Here is a 12333-nt window from a genome sequence, read left to right as displayed (position 1 = left end):
AAAAGACACCTATGAACATCCAAAGATTTCATCAAAAGATTAAAAGTAGAACCCACAGGCTGAGGGTGGAATTGGCAATAACACAATAGGAAAAGGATTAATCGCTAAAATATATAGAATTCTGCAACATCTAAACAAAAAAAGAAAAAAATCCAATTAAAATGTGGGCAAATGATTTGTACAGAGAATTCACCCAAGGGGACACTCAATTAACTAACCAAAACATGTGGACAGTGGAAAGGCACATAATCTCTTGACATCTGGGAGATGCGAATCAAAACAAAAATGAGTTATCACCTTACTCTTATAATGACAGCAAAATTAAAAACAACAACCAGAAAATAATAAATGCTAGAGAAGGTGTGGAGAGAGTGGAACTTTCATACACTGCTAGTGGGGTTGCAAACACGTACAACCATTGTGAAAAGCAATATGGTGCTACCTGTGTTAGGACCGGGAGCGCTTACCCCAATAGCGTTAGGAGATCAGACACAAGGCTGCAATAACAAAAGAGGTTTTATTTGTACTAGCTTAAGCCAGGGCTCAAGTCCTCAGGTACTCAACCATGCGCACCGTCTTGGACAAGAGCCCCGAACAAAGGGAATACTGTAGCTTATATACACAGGGTATATGTAACTGGGGCGTCCCCAGTCTGCCCCTCCAGCCATTCCACTGACTGGCTCATTTGAGGTAGGTTGGCAGTCTGGTTCTTGGTGTAGTTCCCACGCTGGCTGTGTCGTCCTCCCATTGGCGGTTTGGCCCACCATGTCGCTCCTGGGTTGGCTGGCCTCAGTTTCCGGGTATTTCCTGCTTTGTACTGCTAGGAAATATGAAGCCAAGGCCTACCCGAGGTTGTGGAGCCTGTCATGGAGGCGATCCGGTTTTACACCTGAAACAACTGAGAATACAAAATACTGTGCCACTCAGCAATACTTCTGTTGGGTGTATACCCCAAAGAAGCAAGAGAAAGAACACGAACAGACATATACTCCCCCATGTATATAGTAGCACAGTTCACATCTGAAAGAAGCTGGAAAGAGCCAAATTCCCACCAGGTATAGAATGGATAAAGAAACTCTGGTACATACGCAATGGAATTCCAAGCGTACCTAAAACATGGTGTCAAAATCATGCAACTTGGAAGGATTTGGAGACCATTATTCCAAGTGAAGTTATTCAATCACAAAAGGACAAATATTGTTCGAGTTCACTAGTGTAAGGATAAACACCAAGACAAAGGCAAGCCTCTGCTCTGGGTCATGTAATCTAATCTGATCTCCCAAGCAATAAGTTAGAAAGCTTGGCTCGTGGCCATGAACCACACATCACTTCCTTCAGATGTACAAGGTGCCTTGGTGGTAAACTGGTGATGTATTAGGCTGCAATCTGCATGGATGGAAGTTTGCAACTAACAGCAGCTCCAGTGGAAAGACTGGGCTTTCCACTCCCGTCAACAGTTATATTCGCTGTGTTGTACTTATATAATTTTTTGTCAACTTGAAGTGTAGGGGTGGAGTCCAGCCTGCCAGTCAGGTCACAGCCTGATGATACCTCCTTGTGGGCATCATAAGGAGGCCCTGGAAAAGTCCCTGCATGAGCTCTGGAGATGTGTCCATCGCCACTGGATCCACAAAACTTTGCACCCGCTGGCCAATGATCTTCCTGAATCATTGCATGTGAGTCTGAAGAAGGATGTATGGGCTAGAATTGGACCTCTGGACTAGTATTGGACTTGTGGACTTGAGTTGAACTGGGCTGAAATATTTTCCTTATATACAAGTACTTCTTGATATAAAGCACTTTCTTACACATACATGAATGTCCTTGGATTTGTTTCTCTAGTGAAGTTGGTCTAACACATTATGGTACTGGGAGTGGGGTACTAGAGAAACAAATCATGAAGATGGAGAGTGGATGCTTGTTTGACCTCTGCTCTATAGTAGTTTTCTTTGGCTAGCCAGAAGTCAGATAGGGCCACTCTGTGTACTCGACTGTTTTCTGGAAAAAATATGGGAAGTTAAAATTTTGACTCTTTTCTTTGGTCGTCGTCTTTGGTAATTCCTGTCTGAAATAGTGAAAATGAATGTGACAAGTGTAAATTTTCAGTTCAGGGGATGAAATTGCCCCTTGAAATTCTCTGAGACCATGCTGCATAGTCAAAATGGCTAACAGAAAGCTTCTCCCTAGCTTGATGCAGCCAGAGGCCTAAGGCTATTTGCATATGAATGTGATAGTTTAGATAATGACTGAATTTGACTGTTTTAAGAATGTGCTTAGGATCTGACTCTACTAGGTTTATACTGATTTCTTCTACTTACTGTTATTGATATAATATGTGTTAGAAATTATTATTGGGAAATATAAATAGAGAATTTGTAAACTCACTGCCTTCAGCCATTAAATTAGATCTTTAAATGGGTAAAGGACATTCCTACAAAGAAAGCTCTGAAAAGATAAGACCCACCCAGTGCCTTGAATCTTCTGGACATTTGATTTTTGAATTCTGAACTTGTGGTTTGCACCTGAAGATGGGAAAAAATTGAAGCCATGAAGAAACTCTCCTCTATAGGACTGAAAATTAAAAAGAGCCTGTGGGCAGCCTGAAAGGCTTGTTAGGCGACCACTGGGATCCATTTGTTGAGTGGAAGTTGGAGACAAGCAGCAATAGAGAAACAGGAAAAAAAAAAAAAGAGAGAGAAACAGGTTGAGTCTGGCCACCGACACCTGTGAACCTGTTTCACAGGGACTAGAGCAGTGGTTCTCAAGCTTCCTAATGCCGCGACCCTTTAATACAGATCCTCATGTTCTGGTGACCACCCCCAACCATAAAATTATTTTTTTTGCTACTTCCTAACTGTATTACTGTTATGAATTGGGTGACCCCTGTGAAAGGGTCATTCGACCCCCAAAGGGGTCACAACCCATAGGTTGAGAACTGCTGGACTAGAGGAAGGTGAGAACAAATTAATTGTTCTGAAGTTTATAGAGTTATTCATAATCTGAGTCTATAGCATGACGTAGCCCAATGCTGTTGAGAATTTGTGATGGAGAGCATGGTCAAAAGGCGAGGCAGCCAATGGGCATCCTGGTGAGGCTAACCAAGGTGGCCCACACTGATTTGACCATAACCCAACCAGATGAAGATAAGAATTTTGAGCCTGTGAATTGGTGCATACTGCTGCTGACGTTATGGATGGCCTGTCCTGATTTGACTTTGCTGATGGATGCAGACTCACAAGGTTCCAACTGGATGCTTCACATCAAAGAACATGCTTGTGTACTCAGAGCACTGAGTTGATAAAAGTAGTAAGAAAAGAAATTGGATACTCAAATGGGGAGGATAAAGGCATGACGTGGCTGGCTCACAAACTTTCAAGGGTGGGGGAATATTTTGATAGGATTATGATGTAGGTGTTCACATAATTACAATTGTTAGGCACAGAATATTTCTGTTTTGTTCACTTACAGAATATTATATTTAAATAAGGCTAGCACATTTTGCATTGTATGCTTTTCAGTTTTATCCTGTTAGGCACAAATATGATTTTATTTAAAAATTATGCATGGCTAAAGAGTTGTGTAAAAGTGTCGAGTAGACAAGGGGTGATTTGGGGTAGTTACATAATTTTGTGTGAAGTGCAGGGGTGGAGTCCAGCCTGTCAGTCAGGTAACAATCTGATGGTACCTCCTTGTGGGCATGACCTCCTCATAAGGAGGATCCTGGGAACCTCCCCACCTCTCTTTGCCTTCACTTTCATGCTGATGAGCCATGCTGAGACCTGCGCGAGCTCTGGAGATGATGCATCCACTGCCATTGGATCCACAAGACTATGTGCCCACTGGTCTATGATCCTCTTGTATCATTGCTTGTGGCTTCATGAGTCTGAAGAGGGATTTATGGACTATAATTAGACTTATGGACTCGTTGGACTTGAGTTGGACTGGGCTGGGATGTTTTCCTTATATGCAATTACTTCTTGATATAAAGCTCTTTCTAACACATATAAGTGTCCTTGGATTTGTTTCTCTAGTCAACCTGGCCTAACACACTCGAAAATCCACAGCGGGTCTCTATGAGTCAGCATTGACTCAATGGCAGTGTGTTTGGGGTTTGGTATGTGTGCATATTAAAAATCACTTCAACAGAGGAGGCCTCACCTCAGCTGGAGTCAGTTTCACAAGATGAGGGGAAAGGGAGAAGATCAGTCCGTTCCTGCCTATACCGTTGTGCTACTGTCTTCCCAAATCAACAGACATTCCTACAAGTGTGTTAAGGAAACCTTACTGAAAAGACAAGTCAAGAGGGGGCAAGGGGGGTATATACATCTTGGAGAAGGCAATTATAGTTCTGTCAGTGGGTAAACTAGGTGGAGCAACTCACCACTTAACGATACTTCTAGAGAACACAAGGGGAGAATACACTGGTAATTTGTTCTTAATTGGACAATTTTGACCAGCCCTTGGTGACCCAAGTCATGTACTATATAGATTACTGGAACTTTAGACCCTGTTAATTCAAGGTGTTACAGGTGAATTTGAGGTAAAGCCCAGTGGGATTTACCTCATCTAATCCTTAATGTGGTTTTCACATCCAATCCTTCTGCTGTGACGTCTGAATGATATTGTGCACCTTGTCATCCATAGCCTCTGAAAACTGGGTGCTCAGAATTGAAGCTCTACTATAATTCCCATCTTTGATCTTGGATTTTACTATGTACAATCCTTGGATTACATAGGCTGATTACATAGGACTTAGCTGACACCTCATTTGGATGGCTGCCTGTTTTAAAATTCCAGATGCTATTCTTTCTGATAGTGAGGCACCATCTGATTTCTTCACCACACTGTGCTTTAGCACCCATTATCTTCAGTGATCACTTCATGCAAGTAAGTATTGAGTACCACCATATCTTAATATCTAAGTGTTCTCAAAAAGCGGGAGCTCAAAATCCATTAGTATATATAAATTTCATATATATAGATATTCCTGATCCACTTCAGAGTCATCATTATCATCTTATTAAATAACTTCCGTCCATGAGATAGTTGGTAAATCTGCATCTAGCCAATGGTATAGGATTTAAAGCACTATTGAGAAAAGGAAATATATAGGAAAGCTTTTGAGATTAAAACACATGGGATGTTAAGTTATATAGGTGGAAAACTTAACCGAGTACAGTTTAAGAAAGCAATGAGGGTTCAACATGAAGTAACCTTCCAGTAACGCTCATTCTCTGAAGCAAAACTATGTCTGCTAGACTAAGACGTGTCATCAAAAGCAAAGACAGGATGCAAAGCAAGGACACGGTAGTCCTGAGCTGCTAATAATAAAGACATTAAAGCTTTACTAGATTTCTGGGACGGAAAGCCCACCGCGATCTTGCACTCTGACACTTGGTTCTGCTGCCCCTGTTTCGGATTTCTCTTTGGTCCTCTAGCATCACAGTGCAGACTTCTGGATGAAAAACATTCAACACAGGGATCTTTGGGGCCAAAAGATATGTGCAGCCTCTACTCTTCTTTCTTGATGGTACTGAGATCCCCTTCTCCTGCTTCTGAGATAGCTCATTTTATACCTAGCAGGATAGCAGAACTGACGAATTCCCAGCTACTCCCTATTTGCATGTTTCAATCCTGTCATTTAGTGGGAATTACAAAAACTAAGGATAGTAGAGCCATAGCAAGTAATCTAGTGTATTATGCCATGAGAACAGAGTAAGAAAGAATGGTGTCAAATTCTTATGCAGTGCAGAGAGCCCATTAAGTCATTCGCCACAGTAACTGTTTCCTACTAAAAGGAGATAGATAGATGGTAGAGTTTTACCATACTCTTGTTGTTTTCCTGCCTAGAACAAGAAATAATGTCTTGAGCTATTGAGTAACAATGAGATGATAATCCTGAAAAAGCCAAGAAAAACATAAATACTGATCCTGACATCAGGAAGCCATTTAAGCCAGCAGCTGCTCACCTCTAGACTACTTTGCGCAGGGAAAATAATTCTCTGTACTTACAAGTGGAATGTTCGTTGTTTGCACCCAAATGCATTCTCACACTCATGACATTCTAAGGTTTTCCTCATTATGATTATGTGTTATTTTGTAGGATTTTTGGTCCATGAAGGCCCTGCTATTATGAATGCTCTAATATTATAAGATTCTCTAATATTATATAATATTATAGAATGTTGCTCCTCAACACTCTGTCTATGTGAGTTGAAATCATCAGGATCTATTGTGATCTGATTTTTTAAAGGTGTTTTTTTAAACTAAAAGTTTAAAGTAAAAAAAAGTTTACTTAAAGCCGAATTTAAACTACTGGACAAAACGTACTCACATCTATTTGAATTAGTAAAAATAAGTTCCCATCTATTTGGATCAAGTATTTGAAAAATATTTCTATGAAATCTGAGCAGCACTGAGCCAGTTTACAGCAACTGAAATTAGTTTGATCCAGTTGATCCATTTTGAACCCATTTGAGCTTGTTTAGCCAGTTCAAATTAGCTTCTTAAAAAGAAATTTGTCAGATTTCAGTTCTCAGACTTCAGTTATTTTCTAAGTAAGGAAAGTAGAGTAGGACAAGTTTACAGTAATTTGTTTTTAATATAATTTACCTTGTCCTATAAATATCCATAAAATGACCAGTGTATTGAAGAAGTAATAAAATCCACATTATTATAACACACCAATGTGGGTAAGAAACATTGTCCCAGCAAACTCCTAACAGATCCCACAAGTGTATCAGATGACACTCCGAGACACATTCTCCTAACACCAAAGCGTGATACAGAACAGTACATCCATAGCTGTGCTTTGTATAGAATGCTGAACTGCAATGTTAAATCCCACCAAAAAAGAGGCAAAGTAAAAGAAACATGCAGTCTAAACAAACAACAAATAAAACACCCAACATGAACTTGTATGCAATTAGATCCACCATGATCAAAAGTGTCATTTCATTATTAGCTGCATATACAGACATTTTTACTGGTATTAATTCAACTATTAGGGTCATGTTTATTAATGAGGCTGTAAGTAAATAACATGGACAACTGTTCCCTGAATCAAAGTAGGACCTCCCTCCTGTGGTAATTACATAATTTCATGTCAACTTGATGAATAAGTGTTGGGGGGTGGGGAGAGTCTAGCTTGTCAGTCAGGTCCCAGCCTGAAGATGCCTCCTTGTGGGCATGGCCTTCTCATGAGGATTCTGGGAACTTCCTCTCTCTCTGCCTTCATCTTCCTGTTGACAAGCCGCGGAGAGACTTGGGACTCAGAGCGCTGGAGGAGACATGTGGAGACCCACGCCAGTGCTGAGAGGCTGCCACCAACACTGAAGCCACAAGACTGCACCCACCGACCTGTGATCTTCCTGCATCATTGCATGTGCTATGTGAGCTTCAAGAGAAACTTATGAAGAAATGTTTATGGACTAGTGTCAGATTTATGGGCTAATATCAGACTTATGGACTTGATCTGGACTGGGCTGGGAAGTTTTCTTAATATACAATTGCTCTTTGATTTAGAGCTCTCTCATATATATATATATATATATATATGTCTCTGGATCTGTTTCTCTAGTCAACCCAGCCTAACACACTTCTCTACTAAACATTCTACATGGCCTTTGTAGTGGCAGTGAATTATTTAATGTGGTTCTTTCAGCAAAAGTCTCTTTAAAGCCCACTTAATGACTTTGCCTGCATGAGTCTGGGTAAAGAGATAGGGGAAGAACCTGATAGGATTGGCCTATGAGTAATTTTGAACAAGATACATTGCCTTCCTGCTGCATATTAAATGAGTCCTCTGAGAAGCAGAAGAGGGGATCGAACTACCAGGTAGAGCTGGAGTGGAGTATATAACTGGTATCCTGCATCTGGTTCTTCGAACTGAGTGTACCAGTTTCCACAGCCTTGAACACATTGGAGATAAGAAAGCTCTTCCAGATGGATGTCTAAGTTTTGATTGAGGACTTACCAGCACCCAGGAGACATGAGCCATTTTCACTTACATTGAGAGTTCTAAGTATTGATTGAAGCAAATTTCAGAATCCCGGGACAAAAGAGAATACTACGGCGAGCAGGTGGTGGTTGACATAAAAAATGATGGAGTGGTAAAGCAGCATAGAAAGGTGGAACACTGGTATATACTTAACCTCCATCTTTGTGAGACCAGTCTTAATTTTCATGAAGGAAATTGTTACGAGAGCCGACACATAATACAGTTCCTAAGCAGCTTGCATTGTATTGCTGTATTCACCTTGGAAGTGTGCTTTCCAAGCAAGCTTTGCAAAAGAACAAAAAAGTAAAAGTACCCTTCCATCAAGAGAGAAAATTCAAAGTCACTTACCAGCCACAAAGCTTGGAAATGATGCCACTTTCTTTGTCTGTTTTGAAACAGGGAAAATAAAACACGTAACAGTTATAAGTGGATGATAGCTAATGTTACATAAAAAGTTAAACCCCATGAGTGTTGGTGTTCCTCAGAAGTCAGCTCTACACACACACACACACACACACACACACACACACACACAGGCAAACACAGTCTCATTCAGGCAATATGATATTGGGAGGGGAAACTAGTAATAAATTCCAGTAGAAACCTTGGGTTGTACAAGCTTATCATTTAAAATCTAAAGACCCTCAAATTAGCCAAAAAATGCTAAAATCTGGCCTAGAGGCCATCTAGACCAATGGTTCTTATACAGGTGACACTAGAATTACATGACACATATTTTAAAAAAAGATAAAGGGGGTGGGCATGCTATTATGGGTAATTAAAGAGAGAAAAATCGTATCCAAACTATGTTCCTCAGAATTAAGTCACTGTCTTATGGCCTCATGATAATAATTTCTACCATGGTATGCTTACTTTAAATGCGATTGATTTATAAAATTATGTTGTTGGTTAAAAACAATTACATGCCATCCGAGAACATTTGGCAACATCTGGAAACAGAGAAGAGGGTCCTATATGTTTATCAACTAGCAGATGGAGACCAGGAATGCTATTACACATCTTATGGTGCTCAAGACAGTTTCCAATCAAAGAATGATCTAGTCAGAATTATCAACTGTGCCATTGTTGTGGAGCCCTGATTTAGAGATGGTTATCACACTACGGTAAGATGAGTTTCTCTCATGCACCATGAGCCTGGAAACAGGCAGTGTTCCCTAATCAGCAGGAACAGCCTTCATCGCCTCCCCTAGGTGGACATTCTGAATGCTCTCTCACCCAGGTACCTGTGGGAATGGCAACATTAGGGAGAGGAGAGGTGAACAGATCACCATGGGTGGGCAGTTCCAAAAGCTGGGCCCTGGTTCATAATGGCCATTAACTACCATTCTTAAGAAAAATTACCTCTGGAATGTTGTTATTGTCAGTGGGTCCATTGAGATCAGAACGTTGTTGTTTCCTTGATTGCTCCAAACCATTGCAAACCTGTAGACCATTAAGTTAAAAATGTGTTTATATGCTAAACAAATAAACAAGGATACAAGACTGGATACGTATATATGTACAGACATGCAACTTAATGCCAAGCTTTTAAGAAGTATGTACATATATGTTTGTGTGAATGCATGTTTAATTATACATATTATCTATAAGTATCTTATCTTTAAAATTTTATGCAATTCAATGTTTATACTTTCATACTTGTAAAAATGCTTTTATACATCAAAATTTTTTCAAAACTTTAATTTTCCATTAAGAACAAATCCAAATCAGCCAATCTACTTTGCCCCCAAAACATTTGCTAAGTCTTCTCTTAAAGAAGTTCCTAAGAGCCATATATAGGTATCTTTTTTCCACTTGTGTCATTTTTGAAGCCAGAAATTAGATCCAATTTGAGCAATTGAATTGGAAATCACCGCCCAAAGAATTAAAGTATGCCTGTTGAGCCAGCATGCTAACTCAACATCTAGTACTTTCTGGAAATAAATTATCAATCAAGAACAAGATGATGACGATAACAATGACAAACAACAATGCTATAGATAATGCTACATTTACTTACTGCATTAGGGTTTACAAAGACATATGCTTTACAAGTGAGAAAAATAGGACTATAGGTGTTGGAGTAATGCTAGGTTTCCCTATCATGTAGGTGATACAGTGAGGTGGCACTTCTAGTCCTTAGTAAAGTGTGGTCTCTGCCATCCTATTACTGTCATGTCCCTTAACATTGGCTAAGCTCTCAGGGGTGGGGAAAAAACAAACTAACTAACACTAAAGGCCTTGGCCTTACCCTTCCAATATGGAGAACTAAAGAGACATGCATGGAACTACCAGAAAGATGCCCAACAAAGCACCACATCCTACTGCACACACCACTAACTTCAGAGAAGAGGAGGAAAATGGAAATGTAATGGGTGAGGGCTAGACTTTAGTAAAGGGCTTTGAAAATTAGGAAGACTCGAATACAGAGAAAAGGGGAAGATATCACATCCCATGAGAAATCCTAGCACAAAGCTATCCTTCCTACAGCTGAGGGGAACTGGGTATAGGGTATAGATGCCAGGCAGGTCAGATGTGGCTGCCCCCTGCTTCCCAATCCCTCTGCTAGAAGTCTGTAGTAGTTGGATGATAATTTATGTCAACTTGAATTTGAATGAAAGTGTAAGGCTGAAATCCAACTTGTAAATCAGCTCACAGCCTACTGATGCTTCCTTAGAGGTGTGGTCTTCTTATAAGGGAGAAATGGGAACTAATTTTTCTCTCTCTCTCTGCCCTCTGCCTTCCTGCTCGAAAAGACTCTGTGTCTGCCTCTGGGGCAGCCCCAGTTAAGGCCACCTGACCCTGAGAGCTATCAGCACACTGCCCTAGTTCCACCAACCTTGGATCCATGCAAGTCTACCCCCACTGGCCTATGATCATCCTGCATCCCACTGCACTTTCAACCTGCAGCTACATGAGACTGAAGAGGGCCCCAGCTAACAGCAGACGTATGGACTTGAAGCCTTCTTGATATGGAATTAGTTCTTGCTATAAAGTTCTTTATTATATACAGATGAGTGTCACTGGTTTGTTTCTCGAGACAACCAAGCCTAACACAAAGCACAGAGAACTATCCCAGCCCCTGGGCCCCGAGAGCCCTCAGGAGGTCCTTGTATCTCTCTGCTATACTAGTATACCCAAGACAGAGGTTCTGGTATGCTTCTCAGTCTTCATAATTCTCCAACCAAGAACCTGATCCGACTCTTCCCCAGGAAAAGAGGATGAATCCAATTAGGGGATCCATCCTCAGTAAAAAACAGAGGTGACCAAGCTGAATAATGGTGTCCTTTTTTACAGAGCTGAGGAAAGGCCTGGGGCAACTCCTCAGAGGGGCCCTCTAGAACCAGGTTTGTTACCCAAACTCCTTCCAATTGCCCTTACCTTTACCCTGACACTGCCAGAGTACACACCAGGTAAAATTCCCCAAGAGGAGGTAATAGGAAAATCGTCCCCATCCTTCTTGATCAGACTTCTGATTTTGAATACCCACCTGTACAACTCTCTGCTGAATACATGTTGCTACTTCAAGGCCCACGTGGAACATGTATTTTATCATTCTTTTTAAAAGTTCTCCAGCATAGCTTGACAAGACTGAATAAATTGCTGAAAGCCTACACTCATATATTAAAAACTGAGCATACCTGAGTAATTTTTCAAAAGACTAGAAAATTCAAAGAAACTTACCAACCTACAGAAACTAGATAACTACACGCCTTTAACAAGTGTTACAGCTTAAGAAAGAAGGTAAATTTGCAGGTGGAAGAAGGATCAGTATTCAGAACCAGGGAATTTTATTAGATTGCCAGGAAACATCATTAAAAAGATAATGCAGCACTGTTGCTTGACTCATAGCACTTTTGCCGAACAGAAGAGAATCCCTAGTGAAGGGTATAAGGATTAGAGTTTGGCAAGACTTTGTGGCTTTGTGTGACAAATAAAGCGTCTCTCCTTGCTAAAGGAAATAGCTTTATGCCAGATCCCAAGACTGTAGGAGAATATGCTGAAAGACAGGACACTGTTACCACCTTCCTAAAATACTTTGATGCAGGGCCACAGTATGGATGATCTTTAGCAACACAAGAACTCAAGACAACATGAAACTACGCACTTTTCTACAAAGTTTATACAAGCTAGACCTTTTCTTCTATATAATCATTTTCTTTAACTTTCTGAACACAGTAAGATCACCACCATAATAACCAAAGCTCACACTAACAGAAAAACAATGGAGAAAAATCATTAAGACAAGATGAATGATGGGGGGAGTGTGGAGTGGAGATCCAAAGCCCATTAGTAGGCCACTGGAGATCCCCTTGCAGAGGGGTCTCGGGGAG

The 12333-nt window shown here is 40.6% G+C and overlaps 1 protein-coding gene across 2 annotated transcripts in view; it reads right to left on the bottom strand.

Moving 5' to 3' along the window:
- APBA2 (amyloid beta precursor protein binding family A member 2) overlaps positions 1-12333 on the bottom strand; it is a 182588-nt gene that overhangs the window by 68927 nt on the left and 101328 nt on the right. For both annotated transcript variants that reach the window (XM_004699738.2, XM_004699737.2), the window contains exons 3-4: positions 9362-9442; positions 8348-8384 (exon numbers count right to left, since the gene is read on the bottom strand). In XM_004699738.2, the coding sequence (XP_004699795.1) occupies positions 8348-8384; positions 9362-9442 (118 nt within the window). The remainder of the gene's footprint in view (positions 1-8347; positions 8385-9361; positions 9443-12333) is intronic.

The sequence above is a fragment of the Echinops telfairi genome, unplaced genomic scaffold, assembly GCF_000313985.2.
Source record: "Echinops telfairi isolate 266 unplaced genomic scaffold, ASM31398v2 ScPeMD7_7475;HRSCAF=8513, whole genome shotgun sequence".
Lineage (NCBI taxonomy): Eukaryota > Metazoa > Chordata > Mammalia > Afrosoricida > Tenrecidae > Echinops > Echinops telfairi.
The sequence above is the reverse complement of the archived record's forward strand: the minus strand, read 5'-3'. Positions and strand labels throughout refer to the sequence as shown.